Genomic DNA, 14,257 nt, shown 5'->3' with positions numbered 1-14,257 from the left:
GGGTGTTTATCATCCCCAGTGGCTCTGCAAGTGAGGAGAGGATGTTCTCCACCACTGTCCTGCTCTCCAGACACCATCACATGAGCCTGTGGACAGACTGGCCAAACTCCTGTTTCTAAGAATTAAACTCCTCGTTCTAAAAAATGAATTTAAAAATTAATGCACTAATAAGAACATTTTCATTTTATTTGTATTTAATTCTAAGTAAGTCACAGGCTATATGTGTAATTTAAAGACCATAGTGATTAAATACAACTAAATGCTGTTTAAATGCTGAGTGCTTGATGTCCCTACCAGCTACTCCCAAATGCTTCACAATGTATTTCTTTGTAGGCTGAAGCCTTGAAATAATAGAAATAATACAGCCCAAATAATTCATTTCTGGTCTCCCTGTCTGGGTCTTAACCTATTAGAGTGTTTACATGCTGTTTAACATGACATGTAGCCTATTCAGAGTGTTTAATGTGACATGTAGCCTATTCAGAGTGTTTACATGCTGTTTAATATGACATGTAGCCTATTCAGAGTGTTTAATGTGACATGTAGTCTATTCAGAGTGTTTAATGTGACATGTAGTCTATTCAGAGTGTTTACATGCTGTTTAATATGACATGTAGCCTATTCAGAGTGTTTAATATGACATGTAGCCTATTCAGAGTGTTTAATGTGACATGTAGTCTATTCAGAGTGTTTAATATGACATGTAGCCTATTCAGAGTGTTTAATGTGACATGTAGTCTATTCAGAGTGTTTAATGTGACATGTAGCCTATTCAGAGTGTTTAATATGACATGTAGCCTATTCAGAGTGTTTAATGTGACATGTAGTCTATTCAGAGTGTTTAACATGACATGTAGCCTATTCAGAGTGTTTAACATGACATGTAGCCTATTCAGAGTGTTTAATATGACATGTAGCCTATTCAGAGTGTTTAATGTGACATGTAGTCTATTCAGAGTGTTTAATGTGACATGTAGTCTATTCAGAGTGTTTAATGTGACATGTAGTCTATTCAGAGTGTTTAATGTGACATGTAGCCTATTCAGAGTGTTTAATGTGACATGTAGCCTATTCAGAGTGTTTAATGTGACATGTAGCCTATTCAGAGTGTTTAATGTGACATGTAGTCTATTCAGAGTGTTTAATGTGACATGTAGTCTATTCAGAGTGTTTAATGTGACATGTAGCCTATTCAGAGTGTTTAATGTGACATGTAGTCTATTCAGAGTGTTTACATGCTGTTTAATATGACATGTAGCCTATTCAGAGTGTTTAATGTGACATGTAGTCTATTCAGAGTGTTTAATGTGACATGTAGTCTATTCAGAGTGTTTACATGCTGTTTAATATGACATGTAGCCTATTCAGAGTGTTTAATATGACATGTAGCCTATTCAGAGTGTTTAATGTGACATGTAGTCTATTCAGAGTGTTTAATATGACATGTAGCCTATTCAGAGTGTTTAATGTGACATGTAGTCTATTCAGAGTGTTTAATGTGACATGTAGCCTATTCAGAGTGTTTAATATGACATGTAGCCTATTCAGAGTGTTTAATGTGACATGTAGTCTATTCAGAGTGTTTAACATGACATGTAGCCTATTCAGAGTGTTTAACATGACATGTAGCCTATTCAGAGTGTTTAATATGACATGTAGCCTATTCAGAGTGTTTAATGTGACATGTAGTCTATTCAGAGTGTTTAATGTGACATGTAGCCTATTCAGAGTGTTTAATGTGACATGTAGCCTATTCAGAGTGTTTAATGTGACATGTAGTCTATTCAGAGTGTTTAATGTGACATGTAGCCTATTCAGAGTGTTTAATGTGACATGTAGTCTATTCAGAGTGTTTAATGTGACATGTAGTCTATTCAGAGTGTTTAACATGACATGTAGCCTATTCAGTGTTTAATATGACATGTAGCCTATTCAGAGTGTTTAACATGACATGTAGCCTATTCAGAGTGTTTAATGTGACATGTAGTCTATTCAGAGTGTTTAATATGACATGTAGCCTATTCAGAGTGTTTAATGTGACATGTAGTCTATTCAGAGTGTTTAATATGACATGTAGCCTGTTTGAAATGATGAGCGCTTCTTACAATGACCTTTTCATGTTTATTATCGACCGATTAATCGGAATGGTCGATTAATTTGGGACGATTTCAAGTTTTCCTAAATAGGAATTTTTGGAAACCGATTTGGTCGATACATTTTTTTTGCACCTTTATTTAACTTGGCAAGTCAGTTAAGAACATATTCTTATTTTCAATGGACAGCCTACTGGGGAATGGTGGGTTAACTGCCTTGTTCAGGGGCAGAACGACAGATTTTTACCTTGTCAGCTCGGGGATTCAATCTTGCAGCCTTAAAGTTAACTTCTTGGTGACAGGGGGGGGGCAGTATTGAGTAGCTAGGATGAATAAGGTGCCCAGAGTGAACTGCCTGCTACTCTGTACCAGATGCTAATATATTCATAGTATTATTACTATTGGATAGAAAACACTCTGAAGTTTTCTAAAACTGTTTGAATGATGTCTGTGAGTATAACAGAACTCATATGGCAGGCGAAAACCCGAGAAAAATCCAAACAGGAAGTGGGAAATCTGAGGCTTGTAGTTTGTTGTAAACTCAGCCCCTATTGTAGATAGTGGGATATTTGTTATGTTGCACTTCCTAAGGCTTCCACTAGATGTCAACCGTGTTTGGAAACTGGTTTGCGGATTCTACTATAAAAGGAGAGGCTCATGAGAGCTGTTTGAGTAAGTGGACCGACAGAGTGTCTCAGGCTCGTGACGTGCGGTCCCGACAGTGTTAGCTCTCGTTCCAGTGCTTTTCTACAGACAAAGGAATTCTCCGGTTGGAACATTACTGAACATCCATGTTAAAAACATCCTAAAGATTGATTCTATACTTAGTTTGACGAGTTTCTACGGGCTTGAACTTTTCGTCCGAGGTTCGGCGCGACCTGAACGCGCTTTTGGATTTGTTTACCAAACGCCCTAACAAAAGAAGATATTTGGACATAACTGATGGACAATATCGAACAAATCAAACATTTATGGTGGAACTGTTGCTCCAACGTGTAGCCTAACATCAATGCCTTTCTTAAAATCAACACACAGAAGTATATATTTTTAAACCTGCATATTTAGTTAATATTGCCTGCCAACATTAATTTCTTTTAATTAGGGAAATTGTGTCATTTCTCTTGCAGAGTCATGGTATATGCTGCAGTCGTTGCGAACTAATTGGCCAGAATTTTACGTAATTACGACGGTTCCGTATTTCACTGACAGAATAAACGTTTTGTTTTCGAGATGATCGTTTCCGGATTCTACCATATTAATGACCTAAGGCTCGTATTTCTGTGTGTTATAACTAAGTCTATGATTTGATAGAGCAGTCTGACTGAGTGGTGGTAGGCAGCAGCAGGCGCGTAATCATTCATTCAAACAGCACTTTACTGCGTTTTGCCAGCAGCTCATCGTTGAGCATCAAGCATTGCGCTGTTTATGACTTCAAACCTATCAACTCACGAGATGAGGCTGGTGTGACTGAAGTGAAATGGCTAGCTAGTTAGCGGGGTGAGCGCTAATAACGTTTCAAACGTCACTCGCTCTGAGACTTGGAGTGGTTGTTCCCCTTGCTCTGCATGGGTAACGCTGCTTCGAGGGTGGCTGTTGTTGATATGTTCCTGGTTCGAGCCCAGGTAGGAGCGAGGAGAGGGATGGAAGCTATACTGTTACACTGGCAATACTCAAGTTCCTTAAAAAGAACATCCAATAGCCAAAGGTTAATGAAATACAAATGGTATAGAGGAAAATAGTCCTATAATTCCTATAATAACTACAACCTAAAACTTCTTACCTGGGAATATTTAAGACTCATGTTAAAAGGAACCACCAGCTTTCATATGGGGCAGAGTGTTGGACTCGTAACCGGAACGTTGCAAGTTCAAATCCCCAAGCTGACAAGGTACAAATCTGTCGTTCTGCCCCTGAACAGGCAGTTAACCCACTGTTCCTAGGCCGTCATTGAAAATAAGAATTTGTTCTTAACTGACTTGCCTAGTTAAATAAAGGTAAAATAAATATGTTCTCATGTTCTGAGCAAGGAACTTTAAAGTTGGCTTTCTTACATGGCATATATTGCACTTTTACTTTCTTCTCCAACACTTTGTTTTTGCATTTTGTAAACCAAATTGAACATTTTATTGATGTATTATATTAAGTTAAAATAAGTGTTCATTCAGCATTGTTGTAATTGTCATTATTACAAATAAATTAATGTAAAAAAATATATTTAAAAAATGGCCGATTAATCGGTATAGGCTTATTTTTGGTCCTCCAATAACTGGTATCGGTATTGAAAAATCATAAAATCGGTCGACCTCTAGTTTATTATAATAATTTTCATTCAAATCCATATTGTTTGGTTTCAATAATTCAAAACCAAAATGGTAGGTCCAGGTATACGCCAAAAAATAGATGGCGGTTGGTTACACACACACATTACGGAAGGAGGTTAAAGGTTAAATTGTGATTTTAATGAACGGAGCGAATTTGGAACGACAGTTGTTTTGTTTTTTTCCTGTGAGGAAAGGACCGTGGACCGGGATTTCCCACCATTCAACTCCGCTCACATCGTCTGGTAAGGAACACAGACATTACGAACAGACACGTTATTTAACGAACATGGCATGGGACTTCAGATCCTCAAAAAGTTCTACAGCTGCACCATCGAGAGCAGTGAGCGGAGTTGGCAATATGTGCCATGTAAGAAAGCCAACTTTAAAGTTCCTTGCTCAGAACATGAGAACATATTTATTTTACCGGTATACTGGTTGCATCACCGCTTGGTACGGCAATTGCTCGACATTTGACTGCAAAGTGCTAGAGAGGGTAGTGCGTACTCCCTGCCATCCAGGACCTCTATACCAGGCGGTGTCAGAAGGCCCTAAAATGTATCTAGGACTCCAGCCACCCCAGGCAAGTGGTTCCGGTGTCTGTGACCAAAAGGCTCCTAAACAGCTTCTACCCCCAAGCCATAAGACTCCTGACCATCTAATCAAATGGCTACCTTGCCTCTCTTGCACGGGCTCGATGTACACTCACTGGACTCTGACACACTCACACATACTACACTGACACTTCAACACACACACTGACGCCACGCACACACACACACACACAGACGCCACGCACACAGACGCCACACACACACAGACGCCACGCACACACACACAGACGCCACGCACACACACAGACGCCACGCACACACACACACAGACGCCACGCACACACGCCACGCACACACACAGACGCCACGCACACATACGCCACGCACACACACATTGACGCCACACACACACACACATTGATGCCACACATTGACGCCACACACACACACATTGACGCCACACACACACACACACACACACATTGACGCCACACACACACACACACACACATTGACGCCACACACACACACACACACACACACACACACACATTGACGCCACACACACACACACACACACATTGACGCCACACACACACACACACACATTGATGCCACACACACACACACACACATTGACGCCACACACACACACACACATTGACGCCACACACACACACACACACTGACGCCACACACACACATTGACGCCACACACACACACACACACACACATTGACGCCACACACACACACACATTGACGCCACACACACACACACATTGACGCCACACACACACACACATTGACGCCACACACACACACACATTGACGCCACACACACACACACACAAACATATACACATATTGACGCCACACACACACAAACGCATTCCTTCACATACACTTCTGTTACTCTTATCTATCCTGATGGCCTAGTCACCTTTACCAATACCTACATATTACCTCAACTACCTGGTACCCTGCACATTGACTCAGTACTGGTTCTCCTTATAGTCTCATTATTACCTCAACTACCTGGTACCCTGCACATTGACTCAGTACTGGTACTCCTTATAGCCTCATTATTACCTCAACTACCTGGTACCCTGCACATTGACACAGTACTGGTTCTCCTTATAGTCTCATTATTACCTCAACTACCTGGTACCCCTGCATACTGACTCAGTACTGGTACTCCTTATAGTCTCATTATTACCTCAACTACCTGGTACCCTGCACATTGACTCAGTACTGGTACTCCTTATAGCCTCATTATTACCTCAACTACCTGGTACCCTGCACATTGACACAGTACTGGTTCTCCTTATAGTCTCATTATTACCTCAACTACCTGGTACCCCTGCATACTGACTCAGTACTGGTACTCCTTATAGTCTCATTATTACCTCAACTACCTGGTACCCTGCACATTGACTCAGTACTGGTTCTCCTTATAGCCTCATTACTATTAGATATTAGATAATTTCTTACTTTTTTTTTTTACAACTCTGCCTTGTTGGTTAAGGCCTTGTTGGTTAAGGCCTTGTTGGTTAAGGCCTTGTTGGTTAAGGCCTTGTAAGTAACCCTTTCACTGTAAGCTCGACACCCGTGGTAATCGGCACGTGACAAATAAAATTTGATTTTAACACACACACTCTGGCTTGCTTCTAACCCAACCAGGTCAATAGATCTGACCCATTACTATAGTGAAAGCATATTGGTTCTACCCCAACCAGGTCAATAGATCTGAGTCATTACTATAGTGAAAACATCTTGGTTCTAACCCAACCAGGTCAATAGATCTGACCCATTACTATTGTGAAAACATCTTGGTTCTAACCCAGGTCAATAGATCAGAACAGCAGCATTTTAATCTTCCTATAGCGGGTTGCCGGGAACCCGTATTTAACATTCATAAACCACGTCACGGACCGTTCTAAAACGACTTGCTCGTCGACATCGTTAACCATTTGTTTACGCGATGTTCAGTCATGTTAGGCCATTGGCTAGCTAGTTAATAACCTGGTAACTTTACACGATGTTCAGTCATGTTAGGTCATTGGCTAGCTAGTTAATAACCTGGTAACTTTACGCGATGTTCAGTCATGTTAGGTCATTGGCTAGCTAGTTAATAACCTGGTAACTTTAGTCTATCCAGACATCCGGGGACACAGACAGACAGGTAAAGCTTCTTCAGGAGATCAAGGATCATAGTAAAGACAGACATCTGGAGACTCAGACAGAAGGGTAAAGCTTCTTCAGGAGAACAAGGATCATAGTAAAGACAGACATCTTGCATGTCATCCTCAAACCAGACTTTTTTCTTAAAGAGACAGTGTACCATTTTCAATGGCACACTTCTCAATAGGAAAATTGTGCTTTTACACAACGCAGAAACTGTCTCATTTTCCACAAATTATTTTGTAATTACAATGGCATGTATTTTTAACTAATAACTAACTAACTAATGTATTTACAATGTTACATATCAGTTTCTAGGTCTCAACCGGAGGTTCGAAAGTAGCTAGAATTCATATAGGCCCAAAATAGGCTGCATCTCAATCCATTTAAAGGGTGCAATATGCAGAAATCGCTCCATCATTTCCTGGTGGTTAAAATCCAAACAGCTCGCCTAATTTCAGTTTGTGACCAAATCAAGCAATGTACAGTGTAGAGAATAATTGTACCATCTAAACCTCTGTGAAATCTCTCTTCTATAACCAAAAATATTGTGTTTTCAGCTGGTATACAAAACCTAAAGACAAATAAACAAACAAAACTTCAGATCTGGTCTGGTGCTCCTAAATTTTGTGGTGCAACGAACATGATTAAATTCAGAGCCCTGAATACACACACACACAGAACAACTACTCACCACTCTGCAGAGCTCCTGAACACACACACACACACAGACAGAGAACAACTACTCACCACTCTGCAGAGCTCCTGAACGTCGTGTTGCATGAAGCTGTCTAATGTCTCCCACCTACAGAGAAAAACGACATGTTGTCAACTACTGTCAAAGGCACCATGTTTTATAAACAACACATTCACAGTCAACTACTGTCACAATACCACCATGTTATAAACACATTCACAGTCAACTACTGTCACAATACCACCATGTTATAAACACATTCACAGTCAACTACTGTCACAATACCACCATGTTATAAACACATTCACAGTCAACTACTGTCACAATACCACCATGTTATAAACAAGACATTCACAGTCAACTACTGTCACAATACCACCATGTTATAAACACATTCACAGTCAACTACTGTCACAATACCACCATGTTTTATAAACAACACATTCACAGTCAACTACTGTCACAATACCACCATGTTATAAACAAGACATTCACAGTCAACTACTGTCACAATACCACCATGTTATAAACAAGACATTCACAGTCAACTACTGTCACAATACCACCATGTTATAAACAAGACATTCACAGTCAACTACTGTCACAATACCACCATGTTATAAACAAGACATTCACAGTCAACTACTGTCACAATACCACCATGTTATAAACACATTCACAGTCAACTACTGTCACAATACCACCACGTTATAAACACATTCACAGTCAACTACTGTCACAATACCACCATGTTATAAACAACACATTCACAGTCAACTACTGTCACAATACCACCATGTTATAAACAACACATTCACAGTCAACTACTGTCACAATACCACCATGTTATAAACACATTCACAGTCAACTACTGTCACAATACCACCATGTTATAAACAACACATTCACAGTCAACTACTGTCACAATACCACCATGTTATAAACAACACATTCACAGTCAACTACTGTCACAATACCACCACGTTATAAACAACACATTCACAGTCAACTACTGTCACAATACCACCATGTTATAAACAAGACATTCAGTCAACTACTGTCACAATACCACCATGTTATAAACAAGACATTCACAGTCAACTACTGTCACAATACCACCATGTTATAAACAAGACATTCACAGTCAACTACTGTCACAATACCACCATGTTATAAACAAGACATTCACAGTCAACTACTGTCACAATACCACCATGTTTAATCACTGACCCATAATGGACCACAATGCAAAGCATCACTTAATCAGGACAACGTAGTTAGTAGTTAGTCACTACTCAGAGCACACCGTAGAAAAACATTTAGCAACGGAAAATGAAAACAGGCGTTTCTCAGACATAAATCAGGTAGTCCCTTTTCCAGTCTCATTGATTAATCGATCGGTCATCTCATTTGTCCTGCAGCGTTGCTAGCTGAGGGGGTCCTGGCACCTACCCAAAGGACTTGGTGAGTTTCTTGGTGCCGACGGGTTTGTCGCTGTGTTGCAGCTCATAGAAAACCCTCTGTAGAGCCAGCGGAACACTCTTAGACGAGTCATCTCCCTCTGTAGGCATCATGTACACCGCCTGGTACAGGAGAGAGAGAGAGGGGGTTAGACACACAAACACTCTCTCTCTGTAGGCATCATGTACACCGCCTGGTACAGGAGAGAGAGAGAGAGAGGGGGGGGGGGTTAGACACACAAATACTCTCTCTCTGTAGACATCATGTACACCGCCTGGTACAGGAGAGAGAGGGGGGGTTAGACACACAAACTCTCTCTCTGTAGGCATCATGTACACCGCCTGGTACAGGAGAGAGAGAGAGGGGGTTAGACACACAAACACTCTCCCTCTGTAGGCATCATGTACACCGCCTGGTACAGGAGAGAGGGGTTAGACACACAAACACTGTCTCTGTAGGCATCATGTAGGCATCAGGAGAGAGAGAGGGGGGGGGGGGGTTAGACACACAAACACTCTCTCTCAAGAGTCGTCTCCCTGTATAGACATCAAATACACCGCCTGGTAGGCACAGAGGAGAGGGGTGTTAAACACACTTGAGCGTAGTATGACAGAGCAGTAGTTAGTTGTCTCACTGACCCTCCGCAGCTGGTTGGTGAAGAACAGGGTCTGTAGGAGGCTGTTCATATAACATGTCGCTCCCTGGTTCTTCAGACCCACGTAGCCGGTGTGTTTCTTGGAGTCCCACCTGCACACACACAGGAGAGCAAGGGGTTAACCCAACGACACACACACACAGCCCTGCTCTAAACCAGGGGTGGTCAACTCCAGGAAGAGGGTTGGCGAGCCCTGCTCTAAACCAGGGGTGGTCAACTCCAGGAAGAGGGTTGGACAGCCCTGCTCTAAACCAGGGGTGGTCAACTCCAGGAAGAGGGTTGGACAGCCCTGCTCTAAACCAGGGGTGGGTAACTCCAGGTTAGAGGGTTGGCTAACTCCAGGCCCTTGAGCACCTGATTGGTGTCACACTTTTCTCCATCCCCAGCAAACACAGCTGATTAATCAAATGTCATTCTAATCTGAAGATCATGATCAGGTGATTGTTGGAGTCAGGTGTGTAAGCTGGGGCAAGACTGACACCAATCACGCCTCCGAGGACTGGAATTGCCCCCCCCCCCCCCCCCCCCCCCCTCCTGGGACACAGGAGTAAGTTTACAACCACACATTGATGTCAGGATCACAGGATCTATGGTCACTAGAAATAAAACATAATTAAAATCGTGTTTTTAATAAGATCATTCTAGTTCGAGATACACCGCTGAATAGAACTGGGTCGAGGTGTTGTGTTCTCGTTATTCCAAACATCTGGTGAACTGGACAATGGTCCCAACACACAGAGGGAGAGAGAGAGAGAGAGAGAGAGAGGGAGAGATCGAAGAGAGAAGGAGAGAGATCGAAGAGAGAAGGAGAGAGATCGAAGAGAGAAGGAGAGAGATCGGAGAGAGAAGGAGAGAGATCGGAGAGAGATCGAAGAGAGATCGGAGAGAGATCGAAGAGGGAAGGAGAGAGATCGAAGAGGGAAGGAGAGAGATCGAAGAGGGAAGGAGAGAGATCGAAGAGGGAAGGAGAGAGATCGAAGAGGGAAGGAGAGAGATCGAAGAGGGAAGGAGAGAGATCGAAGAGGGAAGGAGAGAGATCGAAGAGGGAAGGAGAGAGATCGAAGAGGGAAGGAGAGAGATCGAAGAGGGAAGGAGAGAGATCAAAGAGAGAAGGAGAGAGATCGAAGAGAGAAGGAGAGAGATCGAAGAGAGAAGGAGAGAGATCGAAGAGAGAAGGAGAGAGATCGAAGAGAGAAGGAGAGAGATCGAAGAGAGAAGGAGAGAGATCGAAGAGAGAAAGAGAGGAGAGAGAAAAAGAGAGCAGAGGAGAGAGGAAAAGAGAACAGCTGAGATAGAAGAGGGAAGGAGAAAAGTGAGGAATCAAGACTCACGCCACTCCGTGAGGAGCGTCTGCCTGCACGTAGACTTCAAAGGAGACTTGATCATCCTCCACAAAGCCTCTCTCTGGATCAGTCACATCCTGAAACACACCGGAGGTCAATTATGTTGGATGGGTCTGTACGTATATATACACTCACCGGAGGTCAATTATGTTGGCTGTGTCTGTACGTATATATACACTCACCAGTGTATACCGTGTGTGTGTGTGTGTGTGTGTGTGTGTGGTACTCACGCTCCAGGACATGAAGTTAGAGAAGCCCCAGTCGTTCTCCTTGTGGAAGAAGAGGTGGCTGATTCTGCGGCTGAACGACTTCTCATCGTCCTTATAGTTGATGATCTTCAGCATGGCCTGAGCATGGCACGACCAGGACCTAGCAGGGGGACACATTTACACATTACCCCAGGAAACTACTTCACCATGGCCTGAGCATGGCACGACCAGGACCTAGCAGGTGGACACATTTACACGTTACACCAGGAAACTACTTCAGCATGGCCTGAGCATGGCACGACCAGGACCTAGCAGGTGGACACATTTACAGGTTACACCAGGAAACTACTTCAGCATGGCCTGAGCATGGCACAACCAGGACCTAGCAGGGGGACACATTTACACATTACCCCAGGAAACTACTTCACCATGGCCTGAGCATGGCACGACCAGGACCTAGCAGGTGGACACATTTACACGTTACACCAGGAAACTACTTCAGCATGGCCTGAGCATGGCACGACCAGGACCTAGCAGGGGGACACATTTACACGTTACACCAGGAAACTACTTCAGCATGGCACAACCAGGACCTAGCAGGGGGGACACATTTACACGTTACACCAGGAAACTACTTCAGCATGGCACAACCAGGACCTAGCAGGGGGACACATTTACAGGTTACACCAGGAAAGTACTTCAGAATGGCCTGAGCATGGCACGACCAGGACCTAGCAGGGGGACACATTTACACGTTACACCAGGAAACTACTTCAGCATGGCACAACCAGGACCTAGCAGGGGGACACATTTACACATTACACCAGGAAACTACTTCAGAAACTACTGTATGGTGGTCAGGACCTAGCAGAAAATGTACACATTACACCATGGGGACACATTTAAATGTTACTCCACACACATGAACTAAGGCAGTGTTTCCACTTAAAAAGTCAAAATAAAAAGTCTGATGGGGAAGTGTGTGTGTGTGTCGATCAGGGTCTCTGCCTGCATGCTGTGTGTGTGTGTGTGGGTGTGTGTCGATCAAGGTCTCTGCCTGCATGCTGTGTGTAATGATTAAGGCGTTGGTCCCCTGTGTGTGTGTGTGTGTGTGTGTGTGTATGCATCACGTGACTTACGTGGAGTCGGAGTCTGCGTTGCACTGCAGGAAGAAGCCAACACTCTTCTGGTGCGGCCGGTCTGGGTAGAAGCGAGGCATCACCATGATCTTCCAGGGCAGGTTCCTGACGAAGCAGGACGGGCTGAGAACAGACTCACTCAGCCGGCTGAACCTCTCCACCACAAAACGACATGTCGCCTCCGAACGCCAGCTGGTATCTACATACACGGGAGAGGAGGGGCAGAGTGGGTCCATCAGGGTGGGTCCATCAGGGTGTGTGTGTGGGTCCATCAGGGTGTGTGTGCAGGTGAGTCCTCCTCACCATCCTCCATGTCCTCCTCTGTGTTGTGTCCGTCTGCCATGGCAACGTTCCCGTTAATCACCGGGTTGGCTGGGATTCTCGGGGGATCGTCTGTGTCCCCAGCTGCACACACACACACACACACACACACACACACACACACACACACACACACACACACACACACACACACACAGAGAGGAAGACGTCAGATAAACAGAGATATCAGGGCAGGAAGACACCAGCATGGTGATTTCTTGTTAGTATCACGGTCAAGGAATCAAAACGCCAGGTGGATATAACTTCTTTAGGAAAACACTCCCGATGTAGGAAACTACCATCACATTGTGTTGTCATTCAGAGTCACGTATTTTCCAAGCTACATCACATTATGTTGTCATTCAGAGTCACGTATTTTCCAAGCTACATCACATTGTGTTGTCATTCAGAGTCACGTATTTTCCAAGCTACATCGCATTATGTTGTCATTCAGAGTCACGTGTTTTCCAAGCCACATCACATTCTGTTGTCATTCAGAGTCACGTATTTTCCAAGCTACATCGCATTGTGTTGTCATTCAGAGTCACGTATTTTCCAAGCTACATCACATTGTGTTGTCATTCAGAGTCACGTATTTTCCAAGCTACATCACATTGTGTTGTCATTCAGAGTCACGTATTTTCCAAGCTACATCACATTGTGTTGTCATTCAGAGTCACGTGTTTTCCAAGCTACAAGTTATGATGACTGGGTCAGTTTATAACACTGATCTGTGTGGTGGTTATGATGACTGGGTCAGTTTATAACACTGATCTGTGTGGTGGTTATGATGACTGGGTCAGTTTATAACACTGATCTGTGTGGTGGTTATGATGACTGGGTCAGTTTATAACACTGATCTGTGTGGTGGTTATGATGACTGGGTCAGTTTATAACACTGATCTGTAAGGTGGTTATGATGACTGGGTCAGTTTATAACACTGATCTGTGTGGTGGTTATGATGACTGGGTCAGTTTCTAACACTGATCTGTGTGGTGGTTATGATGACTGGGTCAGTTTATAACACTGATCTGTATGGTGGTTTCCTTGTGATGTCTGTGCTAAATCTTCATTTCCCTGCAATCTAAACATGCTGTTCGCATCCCAAATAGCACCCTATTCCCTACATAGAGCTCTGGTCTAAAGTAGTGCACTATGGGCCCTATTCCCTATATTGAACTCTGGTCTAAAGTAGTGCACTATAGGCCCTATTCCCTATATAGTGCACTACTTTTAACCAGGGCCCGATTTAGGATGCGGACACTGTCTAGTCGTCTTTAACC

General features: G+C 43.2%; 1 protein-coding gene across 3 annotated transcripts in view; it reads right to left on the bottom strand.

Moving 5' to 3' along the window:
* LOC109883569 (ubiquitin carboxyl-terminal hydrolase 7) overlaps nt 1-14,257 on the bottom strand; it is a 66,134-nt gene that overhangs the window by 40,768 nt on the left and 11,109 nt on the right. For all 3 annotated transcript variants that reach the window (XM_031820331.1, XM_031820332.1, XM_031820333.1), the window contains exons 2-8: nt 12,956-13,057; nt 12,653-12,851; nt 11,535-11,673; nt 11,293-11,381; nt 9,945-10,053; nt 9,298-9,428; nt 7,899-7,953 (exon numbers count right to left, since the gene is read on the bottom strand). In XM_031820331.1, coding sequence (XP_031676191.1) covers nt 7,899-7,953; nt 9,298-9,428; nt 9,945-10,053; nt 11,293-11,381; nt 11,535-11,673; nt 12,653-12,851; nt 12,956-13,057 — 824 coding nt within the window. The remainder of the gene's footprint in view (nt 1-7,898; nt 7,954-9,297; nt 9,429-9,944; nt 10,054-11,292; nt 11,382-11,534; nt 11,674-12,652; nt 12,852-12,955; nt 13,058-14,257) is intronic.

Source organism: Oncorhynchus kisutch, unplaced genomic scaffold (assembly GCF_002021735.2).
Source record: "Oncorhynchus kisutch isolate 150728-3 unplaced genomic scaffold, Okis_V2 scaffold3257, whole genome shotgun sequence".
Taxonomy (NCBI): domain Eukaryota; kingdom Metazoa; phylum Chordata; class Actinopteri; order Salmoniformes; family Salmonidae; genus Oncorhynchus; species Oncorhynchus kisutch.
Note: the sequence above shows the minus strand (reverse complement) of the source record. Positions and strands in the feature narration are given on the sequence as shown.